At 52.9% G+C, this 12,749-nt stretch overlaps 4 protein-coding genes across 4 annotated transcripts; 2 read left to right on the forward strand and 2 right to left on the reverse strand.

Moving 5' to 3' along the window:
• Window positions 1-599: 599 nt before the first annotated feature.
• Window positions 600-4,944, forward strand: GUITHDRAFT_139036 (hypothetical protein; the record flags this gene model as incomplete). Its single annotated transcript, XM_005832400.1, has 21 exons — window positions 600-700; window positions 1,037-1,366; window positions 1,412-1,586; window positions 1,637-1,713; window positions 1,769-1,841; window positions 1,960-2,087; window positions 2,194-2,285; window positions 2,639-2,889; window positions 2,939-3,002; window positions 3,053-3,267; window positions 3,298-3,366; window positions 3,413-3,478; window positions 3,511-3,536; window positions 3,583-3,643; window positions 3,692-3,730; window positions 3,775-3,859; window positions 3,930-4,005; window positions 4,139-4,218; window positions 4,245-4,392; window positions 4,546-4,737; window positions 4,902-4,944. The coding sequence occupies 21 exons, from the start codon at window positions 600-602 to the stop codon at window positions 4,942-4,944; spliced, it is 2,391 nt and encodes a 796-aa protein (XP_005832457.1).
• Window positions 4,945-5,122: 178 nt separating this feature from the next.
• Window positions 5,123-6,176, reverse strand: RNH2A (ribonuclease H2 large subunit; the record flags this gene model as incomplete). Its single annotated transcript, XM_005832401.1, has 6 exons — window positions 5,123-5,210; window positions 5,255-5,345; window positions 5,482-5,707; window positions 5,756-5,843; window positions 5,888-6,075; window positions 6,132-6,176. 6 exons carry the CDS (start codon window positions 6,174-6,176, stop codon window positions 5,123-5,125), a joined length of 726 nt encoding a protein of 241 aa, XP_005832458.1.
• Window positions 6,177-6,903: 727 nt separating this feature from the next.
• On the forward strand, window positions 6,904-9,269 carry GUITHDRAFT_163294 (hypothetical protein; the record flags this gene model as incomplete). The annotated part of the gene is made up of 6 exons (XM_005832402.1): window positions 6,904-7,662; window positions 8,088-8,558; window positions 8,653-8,774; window positions 8,817-8,935; window positions 8,991-9,100; window positions 9,231-9,269. Exons 1-6 carry the CDS (start codon window positions 7,135-7,137, stop codon window positions 9,267-9,269), a joined length of 1,389 nt encoding a protein of 462 aa, XP_005832459.1. The 5' UTR covers window positions 6,904-7,134.
• Window positions 9,270-10,532: 1,263 nt separating this feature from the next.
• On the reverse strand, window positions 10,533-12,132 carry GUITHDRAFT_139039 (hypothetical protein; the record flags this gene model as incomplete). Its single annotated transcript, XM_005832403.1, has 10 exons — window positions 10,533-10,588; window positions 10,640-10,659; window positions 10,710-10,777; window positions 10,829-10,894; window positions 10,936-10,991; window positions 11,129-11,201; window positions 11,496-11,549; window positions 11,735-11,788; window positions 11,830-11,875; window positions 12,065-12,132. 10 exons carry the CDS (start codon window positions 12,130-12,132, stop codon window positions 10,533-10,535), a joined length of 561 nt encoding a protein of 186 aa, XP_005832460.1.
• Window positions 12,133-12,749: the final 617 nt, after the last annotated feature.

Below are 12,749 nucleotides of genomic sequence, written 5' to 3' on the forward strand. Positions count from 1 at the left end.
TGTTAACTCGGCGCTATCTGACTGGCACGGCTGGCATACGTTCCATCACTGAAAGGCTGGCATACGTTCCATCCTCTCCGAGGCTCGTAGGGAAGAGAACCCCGGCGTCCTCGGCCAGTTGCATCCACAAGACTCACCGGTCCTCTTCAGCTTGTAGACCCGGCACCACGGGGACACGGTTCCTGCAACAAAGACCTCAGGCCCAAAGGGGTCCTTTTCAGCAGATCACACCGGCTGGCATACGTTCCATCCTCTCCGAGGCTCGTAGGGAAGAGAACCCCGGCGTCCTCGGCGGACTCGGTGTCACCGAGTCCTCGCCGGCGGCCGCGGCGCCCGGCCCAGAGCACCGCGGCGGCACTGAGCCCCGGGAGTCACGGTCGGAGCGCTCGCCAGCCTGGCAGTGACCGTACTGAGTCGGCGTCTGATCGGCCACGGTTCAACACGGTCACCGGGCTGATTTTTAACTTAACTTTCGGCGGAGTAAAGAAGGCCCGGTTGATCGGATAGTAAAGTTTAAATCTGCGGCCGGGGCCCGGAGGCCGGCGCGGCCGCGAGACTCAACACAACCGTAGGTAGTGTAGTGCGAAACCTGGAGCGCAATGCTCTATTCTCGGCATAATGCGGAGGGCAACGGCGGAAGGAAGCTGCTGCTACTTTTTGCCGCCTTGCTCCTCATGACGGCTGTACTGACAGTCTCCTTGTATATCTCAGATCCATCCTCCTCCTCCTCCTCCTCCTCCATCTCCTCCATCTCCTCTTCCGCTACTTTTTCCCTCCTTCAGAAAAACCTTTGGGATTCGCGCGCAGGCCTTCATGTGCTGCTGAAAGCAGTCACGGCAGCCAAGGCCATCCTCATGCAGATGCGAACTGAGAGGGAAGGCAAACCCCTATCAAGAAACGCAACGGTCGCAGGCTTCAAAGCAGACCAGCAGACCAGCAAGAATGTAACGCATGAACTCAGCGCAAAACTGGACAGGCATGGCAGTTTTTTTCATTGCCGTACCAACCCCCCATTCTGATCTTCTTCCCTTTGCAGGACCGCCAAGCTGAATAAATCGAATGCCAAGAAGAAGAGCATTGCGGTGTTGGGGCAAAGACGCCAAGAGCAAGTGCAGTCCTTGCTAGCAGAAGAGCGAGCAATTCGGGCGGAGAAGCAGGGTCTCAACGCAGAACTGGCGCGCATCCACCTGAAGTTGAAAGCGCTGGTAGACAGTGGAGACAAGAATTTGCAGCCGGTGGCCATGCACTCTCAGAGCGAGGGCGGCAAGGAGGACTCCCAGCGACCTGCGAACTTTGTTCTGACTATGGGAACCCATGGCTCGCAGCTCGTGGACTCGAGGCCGATTTCATCTTCTGATGTTGACATGTATGTTTGGATCATGATCAAATTTTGATCTGAATGCGTTTGTAGCACTGGAACCGCTCCGTACTGGGCTGTCGACGTGCCTGGGAAGCAACAGAGGGAAGCAGAACTTGAGGGGAAGGATAGTCTGTTGAACAGAATCTCGCCGGAGCTCAGGAAGAATTTCCGACAGAGGATGATCGATCTACTAGCTGAGAGAGCAAAGAGCCACAAGAGTGACTCGGTTGATCATGCAGCAGCCTCGACTCGCTCGCGTGACTTTAGTTGTGGCAGGCTGCGTTGAACCAGCTCGCTGCGAGCATGAAGCGGATCTCTTCTCATTCTGCTTCCCCAGCAAGGATCTTAGAAGGGTATGAACTGAAGATTGTCTTGTGAAAGCTCGTTTGACTCTCCTTGCCACCGAAGGTCGAAGCACCATATGTGGTCTGGTTACGGCAAAGTACCGCCATGGGACCAGAAATCGTTCTCAAAGCAACAGGTGAACGTCAAGAGTGCCTGGGATCTTGTTCGCCGTCATTGTCGATGTGCTTGTTGCGAATGCTCTGCTTGCATGAGTCAGGTTGTCTGAGGACAAGGCTGACTTGATCCCATTGAAGGTGCTAGAGACAACCGCCGACAATTCCGCCGATGCGTCGAGCGATCCTCTGAACGCGAACGATTTCTACAATCGAGAGATGAAAGAGGATGTCGAGCGCAAGGAGCACTCGTTCCATGCCTTCGAGAAGTCTCTGCATTACAACTCCAACCTCTATTAATCTCCGAGGCATCACTTTCTTGTGTGATTTCTGTTTTATTTGTAAATAGTACACTCATGAACTTCGGAACTCAAGGCCAGCAGTCAAATCCTCGGACAACTTCGCGGCTGTTAGCCTGCCTTCCACACTGGGCCGCGGCTCAGTTATATATCACTATAGTACAAACGGTAAGTAACGGCCGCAACATCGTGTAGAGGTCAATAGTTTTGAAAGGCGGCGGGAGCAGGAGCATGCAGGAATCCGTAGAGGGTACGGGGAACAATGAAGGGAGAAGGGGAGGGAAAGGGGTGGGGGGGGTGGGGGGGTTTGATGATGAGAGGGTGAGAGAGAGGGAGGAGGAAGACCTGAAGGAAGAAGAGGAAGGGCGCTAGCGAACTTCGGAGGAGAGGAGGTGAGTGCGAGGTACAGAGGGGGTTGAAGATTGAGAGGTGGGAGAACGGACTTGAAGTTTCTTTTAGAGAGATTCAATCCATTGTTTCCTTGCCAAGGTAACAACTGGTCATCTGACGTTGGGCTTCAGTGCCCGAAGCTACCGCCATGAACGATGCTTGCTTCCCCGTCAACGATGGCACGTTGATGGGACCAGACCTTCTCAACAACCGCCTGCTCCTCAGGGTCCATCTCAGGGAATCTTCACATTCGGAAACGTTTGCGGTCAACGCCGATCACTTCCGGGGTGAGGACATGCAAAGGCTGGTGAACATCCTCTGTGAGCAGATGAAGATACCTCGAGAGGAGGCGTCAACCTATGCACTGCAGATCAGCGATGGGGTTAGCCCTGATGTGTGAAAGCCACGAGAACGTGATGGTTGTGTTCCAGACCAACAAGGTGGTTGAGAGCTTTGAGCTGATTGAAGACATGATGGAGCTTGACCTCGTCAAATGTCTTCTCTTCTTCTCTCTCTGCGCCGAATCACCCTAACCAGACAATCAGGTTATCGTCAAGATGGCCTGTTTGCTTCGCACGTGCAGAAACCTGAACACAATGGTCTGAGCGTGGACCGAGTAGATGAGGAAAGTGAGGCAGATCTGAGCGATCCAACAAGCACCAGCAACGACGTCGCGAGCAGGCGGCAAATCTTGCTCGACACGGGTTTGAAGGAAAGACAAGGCGGAATGAGATGGTGTCCTTGTCACAATGCCCAGCAGGTTAGGGACATTTCAGATCGTTTCAACCAGATGCTCATGGCGGAGACGGACGAGCTGCGTCTACAGCTGGATATCGTTCAAGCTTCCGTGCAAGCCCGGGTCTGATCCGCACCTTAACCGACGTGCGGGCTGAAGCTGATAGCAGGTGGAGACTGAAACTCGCCGGATACTGGCTGAGCTTCTGGAAGAGGACGAGGTTGTTTCGCTGTTGGTGTGTGTGCGTGCTGATGGGTTCGTTTGAAGCACCTGCAACATGGCATCGTTGAAAGGTACCTGACGCGTAACGCTTGTGCCCGCGTTCATGGCTTGTGCCAGGGAAGGAGCGAAACCGGGGCCTCACCGCAACATGTCGGAGAGAGACGGGGGAAAGGACATGGTAGTTCAAGGAAGTAGCTGGTGTATGCGGTATTGAACATGTTGGTAGGAGATTTGGCTCTACCAGTTGGTCATGCCAGTCATCAAGGTTCTGGGGCGGGCATCTTACCGTTGCAATCTCAACCGTTGCAGATGGAGATGGACAACATCAAGGAGAGGCTCTGGACTCTTGCCAACCGTGACTTCGAGATGACGAGCAGTGTAGAGAGAGGCTCAGGTTACCGCAGCTGTTCTGAAACCCAACCTGTCCGAGAAGAAAGTCCCGTGTGAATTCTGGCGTTTTGCAGAAATCAGGAAGTCCCACGTGACGACACCGAAAACGCCGCGGCAGACTGTCTTGCCCAAGAGCTTTCCTCACAGCAGGTGCCTTTGATCGACTACTTCTGTCTCTTGATCCATCCCAGACTCGGAGGCGAAGACACTGCGATGTCACGGTCCCCCCTTCTCTGTATCCTTCCCTTGCCTGCTAGATACCCTTGGTGACTGCCTTTGGCAGCTGCTGGGACCGAAGGCTGTCAAACGAGCGGTTCTTTCCTTGTTTGGTTGGCTTACGTCCTTATCTCCTCCCCTTCGCAGGTGAAGGAATTCTCAGCTGGGCCAAGAGCTTGAGGATCAGGACCCCGAGGGCGGAGCATCACAGATCGCCGAGGCGACTGTTCGATTCCCGCGGGGATGCAACCCAAGACAGCCTGAGAGGGTCCAAGAGCAGAAGCTCGTCGGGATTGGAGCGAGTGCGAAGGAGTGTCGCAGGTAGGAGGGATGGAAGAGGGACTGACGCCTGACGACTGGTTGCCTGCAGAGCCCTCGATAGAGGAAATGCACAGGAGGGAGGACGGATGGAAAACTCCAGATCGGTAGGTCTGCGATTGGGCCGGCGAAGTTGGCTGACCACTCTGCCTGCAGGAGATCGCAACAGAACGCCACTGACCAGGAGAACTGTAACCTAACTTCTCTGTGCTCGCTCAAGTTCACCCTTGTCAAAGTTTCCGCCAACTGGAGGGTGATCGACTCGGAAGAAGCAGCGCGCAAGCAGAATCTGGAAGACGTTGTGGCGATCCTGCACATAGATCCTGACTATGCACAGCACATGCCCGGGTGCGCATTTCTAGCTAGTCTTCCTTGTCACTGACTTGTCTTGGAAGCCCCATGAGGGAGAGAGCTCTGAGCCTCCTTAGGAAATCCCTTCCAGAAAACGTCACGATGACTCCTCACGTCCGATGGATTTCTGTGCTTCTTGTACTGATTGCTGTTTGTGACAGACTACACACGCACTTTTTACCGCAACTCTTCGATCGTAACTAATTCAAGTATGTTACAATGAAATGGGCCTGATAATACAATGATTTGTTGAATTTGCAGACAACATTGTGTTGATATTCACATAACAGTCGCTGCAAAGAGCGACCGCTGCGAAAAGAAGGGAGCTTCTGTCTGTACAGTCCCTACCATCGGTGCTGGAGCAAAGTCACATTGCATAACGCTAAAACATTTGGAGCCAACCTGCTTGTGTCGTGAAGAACCCGTTGATCTTGCTCTGAGATTGGTCTTCCTCCATCTCATCTGCTTCCCTGTAGAGACAAGTGAGTTCTTCCTCAGTAACCTATGAGGCAACCATTCAAAACTCTCGCCCTGTGTTTCTATGATCTTCTTGGTCGTTGACCAGCTAAACCTTACGAGGTCTGGGTAGCCGAAAACCTGCGGCTCTCCGGGTCAACAGAAGTTTGCAAGGGGCAACTGCTCAGAGTACAGGATCACAGTTGCTCTCCATCCATACTTTGGTGAATTCATCTGAGAAAATTTCAAATCGCAAGGACATGATTGGATGTCGGTATTGAAAACCTGATGGGTATCCTGATCCATAGTCTGTGGAAAACGAAACCCCCGTCTCCTTAAATTGCCAATCTCTCACACACCGATCGCGCGTGACTTTAGCGCAGATCGAGGCTGCACTGACGACAGGAAACAAGCTATCTGCCTTCTTTCGTACAGCAAACTCAATTGAGGGGAAAAGACTGCTCAGCTTCGATTCATAGCGTTCTGGATCGCCAACGGTATCCACGAACACCTGGAGGACCTCTCAGCAAGCTCATGGGATAGAGGACAAGGATGTTGCCTTCTTAAGGTTGAAGTTCGCTGCCAACACCTTTCTGATCATCCCTATAGCTGTATCGTGCGAGATTGCGTTGAGATTGTACGGGGCTCTAAGACAATGTGAGGATAAGACACGAGACTAGACGCCTGTCACCTTTGAAGCATACTCCCAGACAGCTGCTTCGCTGATAAGACCTCCACCAGCCACCCAAGAACATTGCTCTCCTTGATCCTTTCAAACAGCACTTCGCGCTTCTCCTCCGTCAAGGTCTTGGAGTCGGCAAACCCCATCTCCTTGAGCTCATTGTTTCGCTTCGAGCAGATAATGCAAGCACCATAGACCTGAGCTCTCGGCGTCAACCCTTCTCATGGCTGGCTCGATCACAAGCACTCCTTACCATAGGTCCGATCACTGGCCCTCGACCTGCTTCGTCAATCCCCATCTCCCATTCTTCATCCTACACACAGCATGATTACGCAGTGATGCATATGAGATCATTGAATCCTATTTTTTGACAAGTATATTCCTTCACTATATTCGTCATGTCTAGTCTCACTTACGATTGCTAATCGTCATCCTATCACTGTACCGTTCTCTTTCCCACGCCCAACGGTACCCTCACCATTACCCTCACCATATCCCTTCCCTCCTCCCCCTCCCCCCCTCCTCCTCCTCTCCTCCTCCTCCTCCCCTCCCCCTCCTCCTCCTCTCTCCTCCTCCTTCTCTCCTCCTCCTCCTCCTCCTCCTCCTTCTCTCCTCCTCCTCCTCCTCCTCCTCCTTCTCTCCTCCTCCTCCTCCTCCTCCCTCTCTCCCCTCTTCTCTCCCACCTTGCCGTCGATGAGCCCCTCCATGTTTCCCGCCAAATGCGCGTCCTACCTACCCTAGTGGACTCATTCAGAAGGGAAGCCTTTTGTTTCCCACCATGCTTAGGAGAAAAAGGGGGTAGGGGTACCCACCACTACCCCTAGAATATTAGATTATCTGGTTTGTGGCCTTGATATAAAGCTACTAAGTGTTTTTATTTATGACTTTTGTACCATTTTTGTACTGCATTTCATGTTTCGTATATTATTAAAACTATTTAGATTATATTTGAACCGCCTTCAGAATCTTGGTAATAATCATAAAACCAGGTTGTAAAATCAGTAGGGCTGTCCAACGGTCCAACTAGGGGAGGCAGCAGGGAGCAGGAGAGGTTCAGTGAGGAGAGAGCGAGGAGAACTATGCACGCAAGAGGAGGAGGAAAGGATACTTACGATCTGAGGGAAGATACGATGCCCGAGCCGAAGTTTGTTAAGCAGGCGTGTTAGGCATGATAGCTGCATGACAGGAGAGAACTTGGGGGGGATCCGACATTTGTGTACAGAAATCCAGTGTGTCACTAGCGGTTTTGTTTCATCATGCAGGGCAAGAGGGAGAAACGGAGAATCTGGCGAAATAATGGGATCAGTCGGATGGAAGAGATCCCTCGCTCACCAAGAGCCACGGGCAACAGGGGGAATGCACAGGAAAACATCCAATCCGCCGAGGTCGAGGAGGACGATAGCTGTAGATTGCTGCAGGGGAACAGCGATGAGGATCAACACAGCAATCGTCATGTTGACCAGCACGAGATGGTCGACGACGTTCATCGTCTCTTCCCGTCGCAAACTGTTCAACAGGCCGCTGATCGACCCGCTTCAACGTCAAAGGTGCCTCGAGACTGTGAGGAAGAGAACAACAACGTGAACAGCATGAAAGCTGCTTCTCTGCCTCCATCGACACCTCAGCATCAGGTCCATCAGCCTATCATCATCGAGAAGGTCAAAGAAGCTCTTTCTCAAAGGTTCAAATCCGCCCGTAAGGCATTTGCTTTCTTCGACCTCAAAGGGGCGGGGAAAGTTTCGCCTAAAGATTTCAAGTCAGCTCTTGATGAGCTGGGGATTAAAGTTGACTCGAACTCATTGAAAGAGATTTACAAGAGAATAGTCAGAAACGGATTCATACACTCGCAGGAGTTTCTCTCAGCTTTCTCGTGGAATTCAATTCAAAGTGATGACAGACAAGCCAAATCTGAGGATATTCCAAGGTGATTTTCCCATCGTTATCTCCGTCCTCCTCCTCCTCCTTATCACTATCATCATCATCATCATCATCATCGCCACCACCACCATCATCATCATTATCATCATCATCGCCATCATCAGCGTGACAAAAACATGACTTTTCATTTTAGTGCTCAAAAGTCACTGGAGAAGTCAAAGAAGTCTCAGAGCTCCTTGGATCAACGATGCCGTCAGCTTTATGAGGCCTCCGCGTACCAGGCATGTCAACCTTGTTGTTGCGAACGTTCTGTGTTGACGATGTACCTCAGGCTCTCGGCAAGAGTGCCGGTCACAGTTTGAAGCAGCCATGGGGTACAGACAAGAATCCTCTGTCGAACAGCTCCAAGGCGAGGATGAAGACGAAGCAGAGCTCGCGATCGTTGGGGAGAAGTGTACATGACCAAGGAAGTGAGGGAGGGAAGACGCTTGAAGGGGACAACGGTCTGCAGTATGATGCGAACCAGGTTCTAAAGCTCCGTGGGACCTCAGTGGGCTCGAAAGAAGCGAGAGAGATTGTTCTTCAGCTGCAGAACAACAAGCTGCTCTCAGTGCTGGACATGTCAGACAGCTCTATCTCGGTCGCTGCAGCCAGCATCATCACCAAGGCCTTGGTCGCTGACCCCAGCCTGTCCGAGAGGGTTTCCTCCATCGTCATGTCAAGATCTCCTGCTGGGGACCAAGTGGCTGAGAAGATGTGGAGCTGTCTGGCCAACACCAAGGTTGTGGCGCTCGACATGCAGGTACGGATGATGAAGCTTGACATGTAACTGTCTACTGACTTGACTGTTCGCCGTTGCTTCACGGAGCAGAGCACGCTGCTCTCGCCTTTCTCAGGTCGTGTCCACTGCCGAGTTGTCACTCTGCCCCTCATCTAGTCGCTTGCTGACAGGCGCATCTCTGGCGAAAGTGCTGAAGGAGAGCGCGAGTTTGAGCCACCTGCACCTCGGGGGGAACAGGTCTGCCATGTCCTCGTGCAGGTCTCGCTGATCTCGTCGCAGTCTGCTGTCGACGGGGGTCGAGGCTCTTGCTAGATCCCTCCCTCACGCCGCGAGCCTCGAGTGTCTGCACCTGGAGGGGAACGGGATCGATGACAACGGCGCGAGGGCGTTGGCTGAGGGTGAGGGGAGGGCAGGCTGGCTCGCGTTGTGCTCCGCTGAGTGGTGTCTGGTCAGTGTTGGGGACGACGAGGATCTCGCATCTGTTCCTGGCGAGCAACGAGATCTCAAGCATCGGGGCCACCATCCTGGTAGAGGCCATCAAGAAGCGAGAATCCGCTCCACAGGTTTCTTCTCCCCATCCTTATCTCGCTCCTCTTCTTCCGTCCTTGCCGCCGCCGCCTCATACTCCTCCTTGCGCTTTCCTCCCCTTTCTCCATCTCCTGCTGCTGCTGCTGCTGCTGCTGCTGTGTTCAGGTCAATCACTCAGCTTCCACAGCCGATATCAAGAATTGATCTCTCGCAGAATCCAATCTCGGATCCTGACAAAGGTCTCCAGCTCTGTTCGCTTTCTATCTCCTCACCACTTCTCTTCTCTTCGCAGAGCTCCTTGCACTTGAGAGCGGTGGCAAACTTTTGTTCGGCAGCAGCGCCAAATCTGCTCCTCTCGTCTCTTACTTTCAAGACGGGCCAGTCCCTAGTTGTAAATAATACCTGCTATTGTACCTAGACATGTCCCTGAACTGACGCGTCAAGTCTTGTACGTCAATCTCCTATCTGATGACTTGTACGTCAATCTCCTATCTGATGAGATCTTGTACGTAAATCTTGTATCGTCACAGCAAGTCAATGATTGGAGCCCGGGCTGCCTTATGGGCCCGATCGCACTCCGACAAATTCAAACTGGCGTGTACAAATTGACGGTGGTGTAATTTAAGGCATAGAGGCATCTATGCCTTAAATTTAGCCAATTCGCTAACTAAATCTTCAGAGTCGCAATACGCAGGTTCACTTCCTGACCCTTCCCATGGTTGTGGGTTTCGTAGCGCCATGCGTACTCGGAGTGATGGTGATCGTTGCCGTCGCGTTCCTCGCGCCATCAGGTCAGCAGCGCATGTTGACATGGCTTGTCTTGATGGGTCTCTCTCCTTGATCTCTGTCGAATCCTTGTTATGAGGTGCACGCTTGTGTTGCTGCGCAGCTCGTTGCTGTTTGTTGGCCCTCCATTTTCGGTCCGTTTTGAGCGAGAATATTGCAAGTCGTCAATGATCAGTCTCCTGCTTACTCCTGCTTATCCTCGTCGTATTCCCTTCCCCCACCCCCCCTCTGCTCCTCCTCCTGATCTTCACTCCCTCCTCCTCCTCAGTCCACTTCTTCTGAACCTGTTGCTCATCTGCATCTCGTTTACCCTTGACATTTCCTGATGCTTCTGCACGCAGGAACTATCGTCGTTGCAAACCTTCAGAACGAGTGAGTGACCTCCCCCGAAATCTGCAACCCAAACTCAACAAACATGTTTTATCTCCCCATCGGATGATATGCATCGCTGTGGTCCCTCCTCACATGCTTGCAGGGAATCGGACAAGCAGCGAGCTGGACAAGGAGATGGTCGAAGAAAACAAGACTGACACAAGGAGTTGATGGTGTCGGGCATGATAAGTCACACTGACTGAAAAGTTTCTGTTGGAACTTTGTACAAAGCTAGATAACAAACATCTACATGTCTACATTTCCATCCTCTCCTGTCTATCTCTGCATCTCGTCTCCTCCTCCCAACTCTCACCACAGGAAGCCAGTGGGAGGAGCCATCTTGCTGACCAGTGTCATGGGAACTACTGCAGCGTCAGTGATCAAGGCAAAGAGCTCCTGTACAAGACCTTGTTCACCTTCCTCCATGTGCTCCAACCTGCAGCAGCAAGTCATTCCGAGGAGGAGCGTGACAAGCTCAGGTCTTACCCTGCCTGCCCGTCCTCGTGCTGGGACGGTGAACCCGTCGCTTCCGCTCTCTTGATCACCACGAGCTCCTGCGGCCAGTCTCAACATGGGATATTTCGAGGGGGTTCACATGTCGCTACCTTGTACTTCTGGTCCAGAGGATGCTCCCACTGACTTATCTTCGTCTTGTTGTTGAAGTAGTACACCTTCTCCCCGTCACTCACATCGCAAGCTCGACTGACTTCACCTCGCCCTTCTTGTTCGTGTGCTGAGTGTAGTCCTCAGGCAGCTCAGCTGCTACACCTGAACGCAACGATCGGCAGACAGTCAGGATCTCATCCTCGTCCTCGTCCTCGTCCTCGTCCTCGTCCTCGTCCTCGTCCTCGTTTTCTATTTCCTTCTTGTCCTCTCCGTTCCAACAACCCGCCTTCCTCCTCCACCTTCTTCGGCGATCCAAAGGAGATGGGGCTCGGTGGTAGGATCAATCCCGATATAGAGGGCGTACTCGAGGATCTGCTTGGGATCTGACAGGTGAAAGTGAGAGGTGACGAGGAGGAGGAGAGGAAGGAGGCAACGTGCTCAGAGATGATGATGATGGTGATAGTGATGATGAGAGAGGATATGGAAACAGATCAAAGAGGGAGACACAGGAAGAGGAAGAGGAGGAGGAGGAGGTGGTGGTGGTGGTGGTGGTGGAGCAGGAGCACCGAGGCCGTTGAGCGTCATAGTTGTCGTCATGTCAGTTGATGAGTTGACATCGTCCTGCATCTCTTTTCACCCCTTGAAGCGCACACACTACGAGCTCACCTTGCCCACCATGGCGTCAAGCAGAAGGTTGCTTCCTCCCTTGGACTTCTCCTTCTGGAGGAGTGGAGGATGAGCTTCAGAACTTTCACGATCTTTCTTCCCCTCCTGCCTCTCTTCTTCTCTTCCCGACCCCTGTATCCTGCTCCTGCTCCTGCTCCTGCTCCTGCTCCTGCTCCTGCTCCTGCTCCTCCTGCTCCTTCCTCCAACTCTCCACAACTTCTCGTCCTTGTTCTGCTTACCAGCAGCTCGAAGGCCTCGTCCTCCTCTGTGTCGTAGTCCTCAGGACGATCCCACTGCGCTGCGATCAGCTCATTGAGTAGCAGAGGCTCTCTACCTGAGTCGCCTTGGTGGTGGTGTGGTAGAAGTAGATTTCGTTGGTGCTGCCGGGTGGTCGTCAGTCACTGGTCAAGTAGAACTGAAGAGCAAGGAGGAGAGGAGGAGGGAGGAGAGGAGGAGAGGAGGAGAGGAGGAGGGGAGGAGAGGAGGGGAGGAGGAGAGGAGGAGGAAGGAAGTTGGAGGATGAAGGAGGGAGGAAGAAGAAGAAACAATAGGGCAGCAAGAAGCCCCACTTTGGATCGAGTGCTTTTCTCCAAATGCTCTTGCTGGGCATCGAGAAATTCTTCTTTGCGCTGCTCATGCTGTAGCTGTCCATCCTTGGCGTGGTCACACTCGCATCCTTGTAGATCAATGATCAGAATAACGAAAGATAGGAGGAGAAGCTTCGTGGCAGTAAAGAGGAGGAGGAGGAGGAGGAGATTGGAGTAAGGATGAACGCGACAAGGAGGAGAAAGGCAAGGAGGAGGGAGCTAGAGGAGGTGATGGTGAAGGAGGGGTCCACCGATTCGTTCTGAGCTGTCAAGATCTCCTCCTGGAGTTCATTGAGCGCTTGCAGCATCGCTTCCGCCTCCTGCTGGAGAGATGAAACATGCAGGAGAGAAGGCAGAGAGAGAAGGGAGGGAGAAGGGGAGGGGCAAGAAGGAAGGAGAGGAGAGCAGGAAAATCTCTCGAGGATGAAGATTATGTACAGCTTCCTCGTATGCTTGTCTGGCGATGATGACAGCTGCCAGCGCCTCTGAAAGCTCCTCCGCCTTCAAGTGGTCGACAGCCTACAGGAAGGTGAAGGGAGGAGGAGGAGGAGGAGGAGGAGGAGGAGGAGGAGGAGAGGAGGGATACAGAGAGATAAGAAGAAGGAGGCAGAGGAGGAGAGGAGGGAGGAGGGAGGAGAAGGACGAAGAGGAGGAAAGTGAGTAAAGA

This window comes from Guillardia theta (genome assembly GCF_000315625.1).
Source record: "Guillardia theta CCMP2712 unplaced genomic scaffold GUITHscaffold_35, whole genome shotgun sequence".
Lineage (NCBI taxonomy): Eukaryota > Cryptophyceae > Pyrenomonadales > Geminigeraceae > Guillardia > Guillardia theta.